The following is a 17,332-nucleotide window of genomic DNA, read 5'->3' as shown; positions in this document are numbered from 1 at the left end:
CATAAAACCCAGCTTGCAAGCAGGAGGCTACACTGTACATGAAGATGAAGGCAAACTTCTCAGTGCACCTTCTGGGAACAGCACTGGGAACAGTGCACTTCTTCTCAGAACACCTTCTGGCTTGCACCCATCCCAACTTCATCTGTGGTGCCAGCAAGAACACTTCTGGACACAAAACATCTTAAGGAATTCAGAGCAGCATGAGATGTTAATATGAAAAATATCCCCCCCTGCCATGTTACTCCTCTCTTTCACCACTGGTAAACATGGCTAAAGAGTTTCAATCTGCCCAGTAAAAGTTTAATTGCCAAGCAGCCTGCTGTGCAATCAACCCTCAAAGGGTCTCTTGCAATTAGTAGACAGAAGAATTGCTCATGTGAAAACTGCTCCTGCATGCCAGGGGTCAGCTGCCTGAAAAAGAGATTTCCCTTCTTTCTTTACAAACTTCTCTTCCTTATGTCCTTAAAGCATCACAGCTACAACAACCTTACTAGATTTGTATACCTAGTAACACAGACATCTATTACTGTGTATTTACTATATATATAACCCAGATGTCCAGTAAAAAACCACTTGAATCAAGTCTTCAGAACTTCAGGACAAGGCAAAGGGGGAAAGCTACAAGTTACATTTGGTACCCAAAAAGATGTTTAGTGGGGGAGGGAAATAAAAGTGAAATCAAAATCCATTACTTGGTTCCCTGACTCCATCATGTTCCTGTACCACAAGACCCCAGTCACCTAAGTTCTACCTCATGCTTCACCCAGGATTTTTTTTTACATGTACATGAAAAGTCCCTTCTTTGCCTCACATACAATGTACCTGTAAAAAGCATCTGCTCTGGGCAACTGATTGAGCCTCCCCAAAAACAAGTCAAAGCCAGACCAGAAGGGGGTATTTTCCGTTTAACTCTCTTGCTCCTCCTTCTGCACAGGGCTGTGCTGATGAAACTGGAGTAGTTGATGTTACACTGATGCCTATGAGATCTATTTGTCTCTTCATCAGCTCTGTATCTCAAATGCAAAATGCTGGTGAGCTCCCCTCACAATTCCCACCCACTCTTAACATGATTGAGATCCCAAAATTGTAATACCAATGCAGCATTCACAACGTGACAGCCTCCTCTGGAAAGTCAGAAATTGAGATTCTTAATTCCCTCCTTAAAAAAAAAAACAAACAAAAAAAACCAAACCAAACCAAACCAAAACAAACAAAAAAAACCAAAAAAAAAAAACAAAAAAACAAAAAAAAAAAAAAACAAAAAAAAAAAAACAAAAAAAAAAACAAGAAAGAGAAAAAAAAACCAAAAAAAAAACCAAAAAAAAAAAAAAAAAAAAAAAAAAAAGAAAAGAAAAAAAAAGAGCATCCTGGGCAAGCAACCAGCAGCTGTTACAATTGGTAAAATGAACAGCAGATTTCTGCTAAGCAAGACAGACAATGCTACGAAACACTGTATTCATGCCAGTGCTGGCCAAGGTTTCCTGACAAAGTGGGCAGCTTGCATTCAGAATAACTCCAGAGCTGCTGAAGCAGATCAGCTCCAGGCAACTCATTTCCCCTGCACTGCTGCTCCTGGCTCTGCCCCCTCCCCGTGCAGACTGCAGAACCCACCAAACACCTCCTGCCTCCTCCAGCCTCCCTGCCACCACTGATTCCCACTTCTGCCCCACACCAAGCACCTCAAAAGGTCAGGATTCAATATGACAAAAAGAAGCTGCAGAGTCCAGCAGGGACCAGGTATTTTCCTGAATGGAGAGGATGGAACAGGAACACAGACTGCATCACAGCTGAGCACCCATCTCTAGCCACAAGTACTGGTATGTTTTCAGATGCTGAAAGAAGTCATGCAAAACATCACTTCTACTATTTAATGTGCTGCTCTCTACCATTAGTGTCCCTCCTGGATTATTACATGCAAAATTCATCTCTATTCAGCTTTTTTCCTGCATCTAAATCCCAGAGCAGGAACACTCAGCCTCTACACAAGCAAACACTGCAGAGCTGCATTACTGCACACATCCAAATGAGATCAGGCCAGTTTTGTTGGGGCTGATGGGAATGTTATTGTCTGAAAAGAACAGATCAAGGATGAGGCATTCTCACCTCCAGGGAAAAAAAAAACCAACTAATTAAACATCTGCCAGGAACTAAAAGTAGATACCGCCTCTTACTATCACCAACGGGAAACCATTAGAGGTTTAAAAATCTGCTTCAGAGAGAGGAGTCAAAAGGAGTTAGATACCTAAATGCTTCAGGGGGAAAAAAACAATCTTACCTGACTCCTAGTTTTACCTCCTTTGGTTTTGTAAAAGTCTCCCCAAACCTGGTTAGGCAAATGCAGATCTCCCAAGCCCCTCCACCCGCACAAGAGTGAAGTCAACCATCTTCTGAAAGTAGTTTTGAAGTCTTGAAATATCAGCTGTTTGTAACTAGCCAGGGAAAACCAGCTCCCTGTCCCTGAGAAGGATAAGCAGCTTAGCTGACCCCAAGGCACTACTGCTTGAAATGCAATCAATTAGACAATGAAAACTTCCAAAGGCATTCTGGGCCACATCCAAGTTCCCCGTGTCGTATCGCTTTCTCTTCAAGTCCCATGTGAACACTACACACAGGTCTAAGTTACAAAGATTTCCTTCTGGCCTCTGGGAAACCAATCTGCAGCTGGGTTTCCCTGTTTCACCCATCTCTGCACTGACTGACCTAAATCTGAGGCAGCAAGTGGCATTACACATAATATGCAGCAGAAACTGTAAACGGCAAAAAAAAGAATTAATAAATCATGTCCTACAGACTTCATGAAGATATCAGATTCTCAGAAAATGTTGTCATCTCATTTGTTCACTTATTTATTACACACTAACCCAGCAGCAGGATGACCATCAAGCTTATAATTCAAATACAATAACCTCTACATCAGCAATCAGTGTTTACTTCAAGGAAGACTCCCGCTCTGTCCCATATGCTGACAAAAGGACAGATTTTCTTTCATCTTATCCCCTCCGTCTTATCCATTTACACTTTCCTTTTCCTTCTATATGCCAGTCTTTATCCCATCTGAAAAAGAAGCTTGAAAGCTCTACTGTACAGACACAAACTGAACCTGCTGGTCAAAAGAAAGACTTAAAAGTCATGAAGACCTCAAGAAATAACAGTCGGGTCCCCCACGTGCTGTAACCAAAAGAGAATGTTAGGAATTTGTTTAAAAACACTGTTCCTGCAACCTTTACAAGTTTCCCTCTTCTATGGAAAGAGAATGTCTTAGGTCCCAAATTACTATAATTATTAATATTTTTATTACGTATCACTGCTGTTCAATCTTTAACAAATTTTCTAGGCCTAATATTTTAGGTAGTTGATACACCTGTGCTTTGAATTTTACTTTTGGAGGGTTTAGAAGGGTGTTAACAAAACAGAAAGAGAAAAGAGATTAATAAAGTACATTAAAATAAAGTTGAGAAGGTAACTTCTAGACATGACAGCATTTTAAATTCCTCTTACAGCTGCTTTACAGTCCTACAGTCAGACAGGTGGCAGAAAAAAACTGTTGGTCTAAAAAACCCAATGAAATCTTAAAAGACACCCTTGCACTTTAGCAACAGAAGAATAAATTGGCTTGGACTTTCTGGAAATGTTCCTCAAAGATCTAAAAATTGAAAAAAAACAATAACAGATATTCTAAATAGCCAAGTATTTACTCCAAAAGTTCATTAAAGTATGTAAAGCATCTTTTGAAGCTGTAGATTCCTTTCTTCCTCTGGAACAAAGTACTGTGTAATAACTAGGACAGCAGGCAATTAAGAGGGGATGGTTTCTGCTCCCAGTTTTGTAACTGGTGTAAGAAATGTTCAAATCACTGATGCTGTTTCCTGTTCCCAGGTATGTTTTTTGTTGCTTGCTTGAGTAACTGACCCTATGATCCTTGCCATTATTTCCTTGTTTCTGGTTTCATATTCTTTATTCTTAGCCTGAACTCACTCACTAAAGTTTTATTTTAGGCACATTATTTTTGAAATCAGCCCTTCCTAGGTCAGAGCAGTTCCCTTCTTTTCTTTCTGAAGGCACAAGAAACACAGGCTATACAAAAGGTGCTGGTTTTTAACTTCCCATCACTTTCTGAGCTCAATAACTCCTAATGGTCAAGTGAAGAGACACAGAGATTCACCCATGTGGTAGGGAATTAGCAAACAGCACACTCCAAAAAAGCAGGTACTGAAATTGGGTAGTCTGCCTGAAAATGAAAATGCCTAAAGATGAACCCTCCAGGGTTTTCATCAGGGCAGGAATGACACTGTCCCCTCTGAGTAAAAATTTACTCGTTTTACTCTGAGTAAAATACCCAATGAACAGAAGGCATTTGCATTTCATTTTAGCAGTATGCTTGAGGAGATAACCACACACTTCAAACCTGAAGAGCAGCTTGAGAGAAATCCTGAGGTTTTTTTCTTGCTTTTGCTTTGTTTCCATCTCGGGGCAGAACTAGTTACGTTCATATAAAAAAATAATACCTGAATAAAAATAAAACCTGCTTTTAGCAATGAAGAACAGGTCCAAAAAAATAAAAAGTGACAGGTAGAGAGGGATAGGAGACAAATGGAGAACACAATCCTGAGTCTAGGATCAAACCTGAGTCCTCCTCCTTGCTTCCCCAGAGGTAAACATGCCACAGAGAAGAACAACCCCTGTAGCTTCAGTCAGCCTGAAATGCAAATAGAGCATCTGTGATCTCCAGCCATTCAGCAAGTCAGGGACCTCCTCAAGGTGAAAGGAAGGGGAAAACAAACACAAAAAGAAAAATCCATGGGAGCCAGGAAAAAAAGATGAGACAGAAGAAGATGAGACATTTCCCAGCAGACAAGACATTTCCCAGAATAAAGATGAGACATTAACATAGGAAAAGAATGTGCAAGCCATTTTCCGAGGGGAAAATAAACTTATCTAAAGGTAGAGGCCAGATGACCTCCACAGAGTTAAAACTAAGTAGTTAATTTAAAATCTCAGTAGTAAAAAAACCCCATCTTTTCCTGACGCCTCATTTATGTGGTTTCTCCTGTACACATTTCTGAAGAGAGGGGCACACACAAAGAGAGGCACCAGAAAATGTAAATGGAGACAAATGTGTGAGAGTCATTCAGCTTGTCATCCTTCCTAAAGCCAGAGTTATCACTGCATTGTGAAACCACCTTTTTGTTAAGCAGAAACTTCTAGGCAGCTTCTACATCCCAGCTCTGAAGCAGTGCATTTAATTATGCCAAACAGCCTTGATAAATGACTGTCTCCAGAGCTTCTCTGCCCTGCCTTCAGCTCTAATGAACCAATGGCCCCCTTTGCACATTGTGTTACAACCCAGAAGATCCCTTCCTCAACTTGAACTTTTGCTTTATAGCAGGTCAATACCATCAGCTACCACAGAAAGGAGTAAAGTAGGTGAAATTCACTTACTAGGGTGAGGAAATGTAGAGAAACCTATTTTCTACTAGCAGCTAAGCCTTCACTTTCATGTTACCTTTACTCTATGGACAGCTGATCTCTACTCACTTCCTAAGCATTTGTGATACCTTCTCACCAACATTTATATTTTAAAAATTCTGTTACTTCTATAAAGAAAGTCTTCAGGGATCTGTACAATACTTGAGCTCAATAGTTACTGGTTTGGATTTTTAATGTCATTGGTGAATTGGGATATATTACAGCAGATGCATTTGGGCTAAAACAGATTTGTCGTGTGTTGTACTAAATTAAAAATAAAAAAACCCAAAAAAGCACAACAAAAAAGATGTACTATACCTACATTTACCAGAAGTGTGAGCTGACAATGAAATATCCTTCTTAGTACCAGAGGCACAAATAAAGTAGGAAAAAAAAAATCAATTGTAACTTTATAATACACAGCTATAGAAAACAGCAGCAAGCCACCAAGTCTTCATTCCCAGCTTCACCAGGCTCAAGGAGAGGACAGACTCTGGGTAACACCAACATTCTTCTCTGGAAAGAACAAGTCTGAAGAGCACAGTATGAATCTGAAAGGCACTACAGGTTCCTCCTGCTTGAGCAAGGGTTAACTTATTGGTTACTGGCAATCCTGGGGCAGAAGTGTTGCTCCCCAAGCCTTTTATTCTTCAGCCATATCAATTCATGGCAATCAGTCACTGTCCTTCTCCCAGTGCTCACACTGCTCAGATTTTGACCAGGTTGTCTCTCCAGTCTGATCATATCCTCACCTCAGGCTCTGACTATCCCCTGCCAACGATTCCCCCTCTCTCTATGGATTGTATTTTTGAGGCACTGTGCCCAGAACTGAAGGTTGTGGGCACTCCTACCAGTTTGGAAGCACACAAACTGTCTGGGGCTGGATAAGGAGAACATTTTCTGGGAGACAGCTGCCTGCATCAATCCTTAGCTAAGCCTGAGGGACTTTTGCAATGCAGCATGCAATGGTTCAAGCTTACAGCAAAGGAAAGGAAAAGGAAAACAAGATTTCTCACTGGCTGCCTACTGGAAAGAGTTGGAACACAACTCATCAGCAGGCTCCCAGCAGAAGCTGGTGTGAATGAATAAACACAAAATCGAGAAAAAAAAATATTGTGAACACACTATTTAGCAATCCTACAGTATTTATGGCAACTTCCTAAGTGTTTGGTAAACATCCATGCTCCAGAAACTGTGAAATACAAAGGACTAAGGGTGGGAAAGAGCTTAGAAGCTTTCAAAAAGAAACAAAGCCACAGGGGGTTGGAGATACAAGGAATGTATTTGAGCACATACTCTGAGACCTTGGGAACAAAAGTCCTTATGTGAAGTAAATTGATGCTAAAACATCTGCAGGAACACTTGACTTAGTGAAATCAACAATAAAAAGACAATTGTTTTTAAGAGTGAGAAGGGAAATGAGGGGATTGCAATGGCTCTCCCAGTGGTTTCTGGGAAAGAAAAGAGTGTCCAGAAGGAGAAGTGGAGAAGAGGCAAAGGGGTGCATTCATTGATAGAAAGGTAAATCTGTGGAATGTGATCTGACATGGAAGAAGAGGAGTTACAGCCACAAACCAGCTCAGGGAACCTGGTGCTTCAGAATACACAACAACCACACCTCCACACCAGTGCTGAAGCCCCTTCCTGCCCAGTCCAGCTCAAAGCTGCTAATCCACGATGGACACAGGCAACAGCCAAAGAGCAGTTACAAGCATTACCTCCTTCAAAATGAAAAAAATAAAACACAACCTAGGAGTAAAAGCAAGCAATCAAGGCAGTCTAACATGGGAACTCATTTCTGAAAAGAAATATTCAAAATTATGAAAGGACTCTTGGTATTCCCAAATCTGACATGCTTTGCTGAAGTTTCCTCTGGAATTCCAGTGCAGGTGAAATCAGTGGAGATTAGGAAATGAGAAGGGAAAAAAAAAAAAAAGTATCAGAAAAATCTAAGGACACCTATGAAGTGGAGCAATGTATACATAAAACATTGTAATATAATATATAACATTGTAACATAACACATCTATGTAATATTCTATTCACATTAGAAACTGCAGGTGTAAAGAGAAAACTCCTCTAGAAAGAAATACAAGAGGACTATAAGAGGATTTTACCACAGTGAAAATTAAATTAAGGAAAACCAACGAGCTACAGTCCTGTTCTTCTGATCTAACTACTCAGAATGCCAGATTTTATAAAGAATTCTGTCCCAAGGATCATCTTAGAGAAACTCAGGACATTTTTCTCCACCTTTTACCATCTTTCTAGCTGTGATGACAGTCAAAGAAGTGAATACCTCAACTTCTTGGTGACCTCCTGCAGTGAATACTGTGTGTATTTGCAACAAGCTACCCCAAGCCTTATTTGTTAAATCTGCAGTAAACATAATCAGAATATTAAGAATGCACAGGAACAAAATAAAACGTTGCAGAAAGCAAGCCATGACTTTGGTTAAGAAGAGGAGTCCCCAGCCAACAGCACTTCCCTCAGTCTCAGAGGGATTCTCTCCAAAGTCACCAATGAAGACCTGGATGGTCACAAGGACAAGCTCAAAAGAACTGAAGGAGCTAAAAATCCTCTCTGTTACACAGAAAGCCTTGTCTGGCTGATTGAAAAATCAAAGCACAAGCTAAGCTCCAACCTGGAGGGAAATGCCAACAGAATCTCCTTCTTCTTGTTTGCCCCTAGCAGGTAACTCAGTGCTCACTTCTGTTTGCACGGGCAACACCATCACAGCCCACTGCAAAGCAGCAAACTCTGGAAATAGGAACACACAGCTCAGGTCAGAACAAGCACTTTTGAGAAGTCAGTGCAGCTGATAACCTCAGGACCTGGCCAGTTCTCAATACAAACTGGGTTTTGGTTTGTTTGTTGTTTTTTTTCTGGCTCCAAAAACACAGTCAAAAAGAAGTGTTAAAAATAATTAAGTCAGGGCAGGAGTTCTGAACTTCAAGGAGCTCTCAGCTGACGACAGATCCCCCATCAGAGCAGCCTTGCTGTGAACACACTTTGTACTGTGAAGTACTTGCAAGTGTTCCATGTTGGTAAGATCACATGTGACTTCACAGAGTGGATAAATAATCATTTAGGCAGCAAAGCCATGTCCACATACTTCTCAAAATAGCTCTGACCAGAGCCTGGGAATTGCCAGCAAATGCATTTAAAGCAGACAGCAGCATCCTTTTGGAATGTCTCTCTTGTTAAAGTGAAACTTTTGTACAAATGAACTCAGACTCTCTACAGATAAAACCTGAAAAAATATGAAGCAAAGACAAAGAAAAAAAAAAAAAAAGCCCTTGCCAATGTAGGTCCACAGACCCCAGAACAACAGCCTCTCAACACGGTGTAAGTAATTACAGTCAGCACAACAGTAATGTCACCTGTTGTTTATCTCAGGTCAGGAAAGAGACTGAGGGTTACAGATATACACAACCTACTGAAGTCATTGTTCATTTTGATGCAACAAGTGGATGATAATAGAGAAAAGAAATGGCTCCTTGGTTTTGATTTGGTCAAGAGAGTTGAGGAACTAGGCCAAAACCCAGAAAACCACAGAAACCAGTCATACACTGAACCAAGGGAGACCAGAGAGCTAAAAGCATCTCCAAGTTGAACAAAAGCTGTTCCCCTTTCCAACATCAGCCTGACCTGTAGATCTGTACTAACCAGTTCCACACATCTCAGCCCAGCTAGGGATGTCTGTCTTCCCACAGCTTGCAAAACTTCAGCTCCTCTCCAGCAAGTTAACATATGCAACAAGACTTCAAGCAAAACACAAAGCATATACACCATGTCCTGTGCCCAGCACTCAGTTCCACACCTCAGGATTCTTAGCTTCAAAAAACCCAACATCAGCACTCTCCCCCTTCTTTACACCAGCAGAACATTCCATATTAACACCAACATGTCCCAGCAGCAGGATCCCAGAGAGCTATCCAGCCTGGGGATGCATCCAGCATTTCCCTCTCTCTCTGGTTTTGGGTTGGGTGTTTAATTTAAAGCTGTAATCCTGGCTATTCAACAGACACAGGTGGTTACACATCTGGGACTAGAGACTGTTCTCAAACGTATTAAAAATTTAAAGCTTAAGCAGCACTGGAAAGCCTACAAGTTCATGCAAACTGTACTTTCTGGTCCTAATCCAGTGATGAGTGTTTGCCCATAGCATAACACTGCCAGCTTTCAGCACTGGTCAATATAAATTGTGTTCTCTGTTCATGTAAGGCCAATATTCAGAGGAGAATGAGGTTTTGGAGTTCCAGATAAGGTGATATTAAGGAGGCAGCTGATAGTCATGAAGGTCAGCAATAACAGGGAAAGTACTGATGATGGATTGATGGAAAAAAACCAAAAAGAGTAGAAAGAAAGGGCTTGTGTCACTTCTGTTAACTGTACATCTGGCTCTGCTCGGGTCAAGATGCATGAGGATCAAAGACAAGTTACGTTTCACTTTAAAAGAAAAAAAATCAAGCAAAGAAGTAGAGATACACGATACTTTTACATAATTTGTAATTGCTAATTTTATGTTTTCCTGCCTGCTGTTAGAAATAAATTACTCTCAAAGGAGAAGAAATACAACAACTCTTGCAGCAGACACACTGCAGATTGCTGACTTCTTAATGACAGTCTTCAGGCCCCCTTGCTCTGCTACCACAGAAGTGAAGTTTGCTGATTTACTGGAACAGAAACGTAAAGAAAGGGGCAAGGGAAAGTGACTGCTCTGTGCAGTGTGGGTTTGCACACCTCTACATGAGTGGTTTTACAGCAGCTACAAAAACCTCCACCAAACCTTAGTGCAATCAAAGCAAGGGGGAAGGTAGGTATTGTAATTCCCAAGGATTTCTGTATGGCCCCAGATTCCCAAGAGTAAGCCCAGAAAACCCACTCAGAAACACCGCACGACAAAATTACAGTGAAAACTCACCCCAAAGACAGCTTTGTCTCAAGATGCCCAGCAAAAATTTCAGTCTTTGCTCAAAAACTATTCCGACAGTGACCCGAGACCTGGCCTCTCTTTGCAGCTTCCACATTCCTTCAGGAGATCTCCCCTGCCCACCGGCCCGCCCCTGCCCCACGAGCATCCCAAGGCACCTGGGGGAACCTCACCTTTCATTTTGACAGTGGGGGAATTGGGTCCAGCCGATTGTTTCCTCCATCCTCTCCAGTTCTGGCAGAGGCTCTCCGCCTCAGAAATGAAGGAACAAAGAGAGTCTTCCTCAAAGCGATCAGAGTCTTCGAATGAAAACCTCTCCCCGTCCTCCCACTCTGCAAACATGAGTTCCATCACATCCGACGGGCGACGTGGGGGGAAAAGAAGAAAGACAGAGACAGCGCCGTTGACTTTTAACAGGTGGAGGGAGTTGAGGGCTCCTGCAGCACTTAAAATCTCAATTCCGATCCGATCCCCATACAGGAACACCCGAGCTGAGGTGGGAGAAGCAGGAAACCAACTGAGGGGAAGCTCGTAAAAATCCCAGAGAAGAAAAACAGCAAGAAAACAACAACAAAAATCCAAAACGCCTCAAGTTTTGTTTTGTTTTGTTTTAAAAAAAAATAAAAAATGGCTTATGTCCACAAAACGTAGTTGAGGAGGAGGAGGAAAAGGAGGAGGGGGTCTGGTCAGCCTGTGGGAGCTGCCTCCCGGCGGGACAGGTGCCTGCCGGCCACACGCTGGGTCTGGAAGCTCCCGGTGCTGGAAGACGAAAGAAACGGGGCCGGTTCCCTTCTCCGTGCTTGCCGCTGGGGCAAAGCAGCTATCTGTGCGCAGGGCCGGGTCTCCCTGAGGTTGTGCTTTTCTCACAGGAACCGGAGGGAGGGCGGGAAGGGCCAAGGAGAGGCGGGGTGGGGGAAAACGACAACTTCCCTCCCGCTCGCTGAGGCTTCAAACCGGCCCGGCAGCGCCCTGACCTCCAGGCGGTTCCTCACCGGAGCCAGAGGGCGGAAAGCTCCGGCCTCATGGGGGCGGCAAGCGGGGAGAGCCCCGGCTCTGATCGCCGGGAGAAGCTGAGGTGGATGGATGGATGGAGAGAGGGATGGATGGAGGTGGGGGGGGGAGGGAGGGGAGGGGGGGGGGGCGGACAGTCGCCACCTCTCCCGTCACGGCTCGTCCCCCTCCGGGCTCTAAGTGCCCATGGTCATCGGGTCCCTTATCGCGGAGGTCCCGTCGTCACCCCCCACCCCCACCCCGTGTCCCGTCCCGGTGTGTCGGTTCGGCTGTCCCTTGAAGCGGCGGGGAGTGCGGTAGCGGCGCTGGGTTCCTTGCCCGGTGCGGGCACCAAGATGGCTCCGCGCTTCCCAGCTTCACCTGCGAGACCCAACCCACACACCCCACCTCCCCGACAGCTGAGCCTTGCTTCCGCCCTCCTGCTTCCGGGACACATTGGGCCGCACCTCCCGGAAGGGTCGAGCCGAACCCCGGGCCGGCCCGGTTGGGGCCGGCCCGGGGTTCGGCTCGACCCTTCCGGGTCATTGATGAAGGGAGTTGCTGAGGGAATTGAAACACCAAAAAATAATAATAAAAAAAAAAGGTAATGGCTGAACGAATCGTTAGCGTTTTTCCTTATTTTTTGAAAAAAAAATCTAGTTTTTCAGTCAGGAAAGCTGACACAAAGGGACTAAAACCTGAGGGGAACGCAGCTCTGAGAAGAAGGAGCCCTCTCCGATCGAACCGCCACGGCCTCTTTCCTCAGGCGGCAAAGCCGGGTTTTGTTTGTTTTTTTTTTCCTTCTATCTGAGTTTTTTTTTCCTTCTATCTGAGGTTTTTTTCCTTCTATCTGAGTTTTTTTTCTATGATCCTGTTTTAGTTTGGGGATCTCGCTGGTGGTGAGAGCCGATGAGTGAAATACCTCGTGGTCTGATTGCTCTGAACAGCCCCAACCTGCAGCTCCCTTCCCGCCTTTTTCGTGAGGGAAGAAAGCGAAGGGAGGAGGAAAGAAAAATCTGAGGTAAAAAAGGAATCAAGTGCTAAGAAATGGTAATCTTTGGAACCCAACTGCTCGCTCTGAGAACGCCAACTTCTCCCTCATCTTAATTAAGAATGTAGTTCTTGCTCCAGAGAAATTAAGGGATGGGTCCTCCCCATTTTTTAAAATGTTTTTAAATTATTTGGAAGCAGAAAAATGCTGAGGTACTAACAGGCTGACTCCTGTTCTTGCCTCTGGTGGCAGAGTGGTTCCAAAGGATGTTTATCAATGTGGTGATAGGCGCAATATAAATATAAATATAAATATAAATATAAATATAAATATAAATATAAATATAAATATAAATATTCAGTGGGTCTAAAGAAACACCCCTTGGGGCTCAAGGGGAGCTTCCAATGAATGTTTGTCAATATGGTGAAATATAAATAAATATAAATATAAAATATAGTGGGTCTAAAGAAACACGCCTTGGAGCTCAAGGGAAGCTTCCAATATGGTTTGTCCTTTCACACAAAGCTTCCTAGCTTCAAATCTTGACCACAAAGAACCACCAATAAAATGTCCATCAACTCAAAGAGGTCTGAGTCAGACCCTTCAGGGTCTCCTGGTGTAAAGTAACTTCTGGGAAGGGCCAGAACCCTGAGCAAAGGTGGCTTTCCTGCCAGCAAAGGAAAAAGGAGAGTCTACAGCCTCCCAAACCTCAGCCTTCCTCCCAGACTTCTAGTCCAAAGCTACTGTTCTAAAAATACTTAAGACAATTACTTTCAGGGATCCTCTTGAGGAAATAGCTGAGGTAATAGACAAACGAGAGCAGTATTCATGTCTTTTCACATAAATCATTCTAGCTGAATAAACTCTTCAGAACATTAATGGGCTTTGCTGTGGTTTTTTTCTTAGAAATTATTGCCATCAGGTTATCTGTGTAACATTTTCACTTCATAGGAAGAACTCATGCCTGCTCACGTGGCAAGGCTGACATCTGATGGGTGATGCTATCTTTGATAGTCTGTTACACAAGAACATGGGTATCATGGCTCAGGAAATCAATTCAGGACCTCCTGGAGACTTCTCCTTGGTGAAAATAAAAAAATTGCCGAGAACCTCTTTTTTTTTTTTTTTTTTTTTTTGTTCGGGTTGGGTTTTTTTTTTCAGCTATCAAGAAACACTACTAATTAAAAATAGTTGTTGTAATTACCCTGTGAGCTAATGACACACAGTCAAGCAATTAGGTAATTACAATGCTCAGTCCCTCTCTACAGTGTGCAGGGAACCTGGGGGTTCAGAGCATCAAGTAGATCCTTAGTTCTGCAAAATCAGAAGGTTTAGAGCTGGGTTCCACAAAGGTAAGAGTGATAGCTGATACCCTCCAAAGCACCACAGCAGCAAATCCCACACTGAGCTGCAGCAAAGTGACTCCACTGATCCAAAGTTTTCCAGGGATGTCTGAAGAAGGATCTCCATCAGGGGTGCTCCAATACCACACGGGGTACTTCACTGCCTCACCCCCCCTGGGTTCTTTTCCTTTTTTATGTTCAGGAGCCTGAATGTAATTTCTAGATTTTTAAGGCAGATGCATTACTGTTACCCTCCCACGTATTGATTTATCAGACTTGGGAGTTTTGTTAACCTTCTAGCAAATGAATTAAGTCTGTCTCAAAATTCAGTGTAACACCTAAATTGCAAACCACAATTCTGACCTGAACAACCCAACCCTTGCCTCAAAGGCATAGCCAAGGCTGAAACAACAGATGGTTACAGTGCAGCACATGAACTTGATTGCCTTCATTTTTCTGACAAAGAAGACTTTTCCTCAGATAGAGCCCACTGCAGTCTTACCAGGCAAAGATGTGGGAATTATTTGGTTTCAGGAGGAAAAAAGAAAACCAAAAAACACCATGGGAGAAGAGACTGTGACAGAGCAGGGTGATGCTCCCAATGTCAAGCATCAAACACTCCAAGAAAGATGTCCAGTCTCTGGAAGCTGAGGGGATGATGTGGTGGGTAAGGTAAGAAAGCCTTGCTTAGTGCATCCCTTCATTAATTTGGGATGGTTCTGGTTTGTTTTGGTTTGTTTCTGGGTGCTCTGCCAAGGCTCTTTGCCAAGATGCAGCTCTCAGGCTCCCTGCTCCCACAATTTCTGCAGAGCCCCACTCCCAGGCTGTAGTCACAGCCACAGCTCCCCGGACTTACTCATGTAACATGCTTTAAATGATAAGGGGGCTGCAGCACATTAACTGCATTAAACTGGAGCAATCCTCACTCCCATTCCATCTCCTTCCAGCTTTGGGATACCACAAGTTGCAGGAATTTAAAAAAAACCCTCTTGCTTCCAGTTTCTCGAACATCACAGGCTAAAAGCATGGAGGAGGTGATGAAAATAATGAGGCAAGCAAAGCAGGGTGAACATTTGCACTTCCATCTTAAAACACATTGAAGAGACTGAAAAAAATGTGTCTTCTGGTTTGTGCAGACCAGACATGGGTGTGTTGTTCTCCTGGCCAATATGAGGGAGTGCAGGTGTGATTATTCCATTTTCCTGGTCCTCAGGGCAATGGCTTGGAAAAGCACAGGAATTCTTAAACACTCAATTTCTTTTTCCCAGACAACCTATAGCATGAGACAGGCATGTATTTTCCCTCATGGATTTCCCAACAGACAAAAGCTGTAGTCACTGCTGAAGACACCCTGAAAAATAGTATCTGACAATTTCAGCAGAGCTCTGCTAGGAAGAAAGAAGTTCAATAAGAAATCCTGCAGAGATAACAAGGTTGCCACTAAGATGGTTTCTCTCACACAGGGATCTACTTTCCATGCCTTTCCCCCCTTGTCTTTATTTCAGAGGAAGGAAATTGCTGTTCAAAATTCCTCTGCCTCCATTACAGACAGTTTTCAGACCCTGGCATTTCCTATGAGGGAGATGGGCTCTTGCCTCCCCGAAGCAGAACTGCAACATTTACATTTGTTTCCTGTCTTAAGCTCTCACTGGGGACAAAAAATCAAAGAGAGTCTGTGTTGCACCCCAGAAGTGTCTGGTTTGCACTGGTGAGTCATGTGCTATGCTAGAAGTCATTTCCAGCATGGGTTTATTTCTGATTGCATGGAAAGTAAAAACCCATCCTTGCTTGAATCTCTAAGACAGTTTGAATAATGAAATAAAGCACTCCAGAGACTTTATCACTGCTGCTGCAGTGGGACCCAGCTGCTCAGCTACATTCTGACTCGGCAAAGATTTCATTCCCTTTTCACATGCTACAATGCAATCAGAAATGACAAGCAAAGGCAAATTTTTCAAGCACACATATGGCTTTTTGACTAAGAAAGAAGTGGATGTGCAGAAGAGTAGTTCCTCATGCTCTGGCACTAAGGCAAACTGCAAATAATTCTTCTATCTTAAGTTCCTCCTGGAAGATCACCGTTTCCCTGTTAATAAGAGGTACTGTGCATCTCCAGAGAAATCACAACCAACAACCACTCTGATTTATTTCAAAACACTGGGCCCCTAGAACAGATGGAGCAAATGCTGCTTTAGCACAAAGAGACAGCACACAGCCCCTTTCCCCTTGCTCTGCTCCTGAGCAGACAGGTGGGGGTGCAAGATGCAGACCCTGAGTACTGGGAAGCTGAAAGCAAAGCTGCCCTGAGGAACCACTAACTCTGTGGTTTCCTCCATTTGCACTGAGCAGTTCCCAGTCCTTGGCTGATCCCTTCCACAGGAGACCTGGTGTCCAAGGTCCTCTCTTTGCAGTCTTACAGAGTAGGAATATATGCCTGATATTAAAGCCTTATCCAAAATTTCATTGTTTGTGAGCTGAGTCACTCACACACATGGAAAATGGAGTCAGTGGGGAAACAGTTTGCAACAGCTGTTAAAATTACTTGTTATAAAGCAGGAGACAACAATTATGGCTAAGACCTCACATATTAACACATCTACTGCTCTTCAGAAAACATAAGGTGCCTTTTACCTGCAAGGGCTACTGAGGATATTTTGCCTGGCCTCTCCTATTTCTCAGGTTACAAGTATTTTCCTCAATCTTGAGCAGGCAGGACCAATGGCAGGGTACTCTGTAAAACAAACCAGTCCATCCTTCAAATTATCTGGGTGCTTGCAGAATGTTTGTCTCATTTTGTTTTCCCTGCAGGTTGGTCTCCTGGCCCTGATGCATTCAGGAAGCTCTTTGAAGAGGATCCCCCTCCTTTAGGAGACTTGGGGATCCCCAGATTAAATCAGCTACTTCTATTTTCAGCTCTCCTCTCCAGGTGGGTGACCAGCCCCTAGCAGGTACCTGCAGCTGTTTATTTTGTGAGCTGGCTCAGAAGCTAATTAGCTTTTTTTAGGCAGATAATAACCCTCAACCATGTGCCTGCAGAACACTGTGACAAATTCCTGTAAAACTTACCATCCCCAATTTAATGCACTTCCCAAGGTAATTTCCCATGCCTTCTTGGGAGAAAAAAAGCAGATTTGTGTAGTTCTATCCTTACAGTTGGGGCTGAATCTTGCAACCTACATTTATTTGGATGGTTACATAATATATATCATGAAATGGTTCACCTGAAGGAAAGGAGCTTTCCTCTGCTGTGTTTGGTTACTGGTCCTAAAAATCCACATGGGATTTGGTAGTCTGAGCATTTGTCCCCTTTTAAACAAGACTCTCCATCCCACCATCAGAGGTTATAATCCTACTTTATCTCCAGCAAGCCTCCACATGCAAGCAAGGAGGAGGAAATTAAGAAGAGACTAACACCTAAAGCACATTTTCTTCTTTGCATACAGCCAGTTTTGAGCAGAGCAGATTAGTTAAATTGCAAAGAAGAATGTCTTGCTCTTGTTTGAAGAGGTTTTCTTTTGCTTTTGAAAAGAAAATAAGTGTAAACTTTTAAAAGTGGTGCTAGTAGGGTTAGCTGAGTTGTGGCAGTTACCTTGCTACAGCAAATCT

At 43.2% G+C, this 17,332-nt stretch overlaps 1 protein-coding gene across 5 annotated transcripts in view; it reads right to left on the bottom strand.

Annotated features, from left to right (window-relative positions):
* Positions 1–11,788, bottom strand: part of ZSWIM8 (zinc finger SWIM-type containing 8) — a 56,691-nt gene extending 44,903 nt beyond the window's left edge. For 4 of the 5 annotated variants that reach the window (XR_011726730.1, XM_071748194.1, XM_071748195.1 and 1 more), the window contains exon 1: positions 10,576–11,692. Coding sequence is in view for 4 of the 5 variants with exons in the window: in XM_071748194.1 (XP_071604295.1) it covers positions 10,576–10,753 (178 nt within the window). In the remaining variant the exon portion in view is untranslated. Of the gene's footprint in view, positions 1–10,575 lie in introns of all 5 variants that reach the window. The other variant, XM_071748193.1, reaches the window with a different exon arrangement.
* Positions 11,789–17,332: the final 5,544 nt, after the last annotated feature.

This window comes from Heliangelus exortis, chromosome 7 (genome assembly GCF_036169615.1).
Source record: "Heliangelus exortis chromosome 7, bHelExo1.hap1, whole genome shotgun sequence".
Taxonomy (NCBI): Eukaryota; Metazoa; Chordata; class Aves; order Apodiformes; family Trochilidae; genus Heliangelus; species Heliangelus exortis.
Note: the sequence above shows the minus strand (reverse complement) of the source record. Positions and strands in the feature narration are given on the sequence as shown.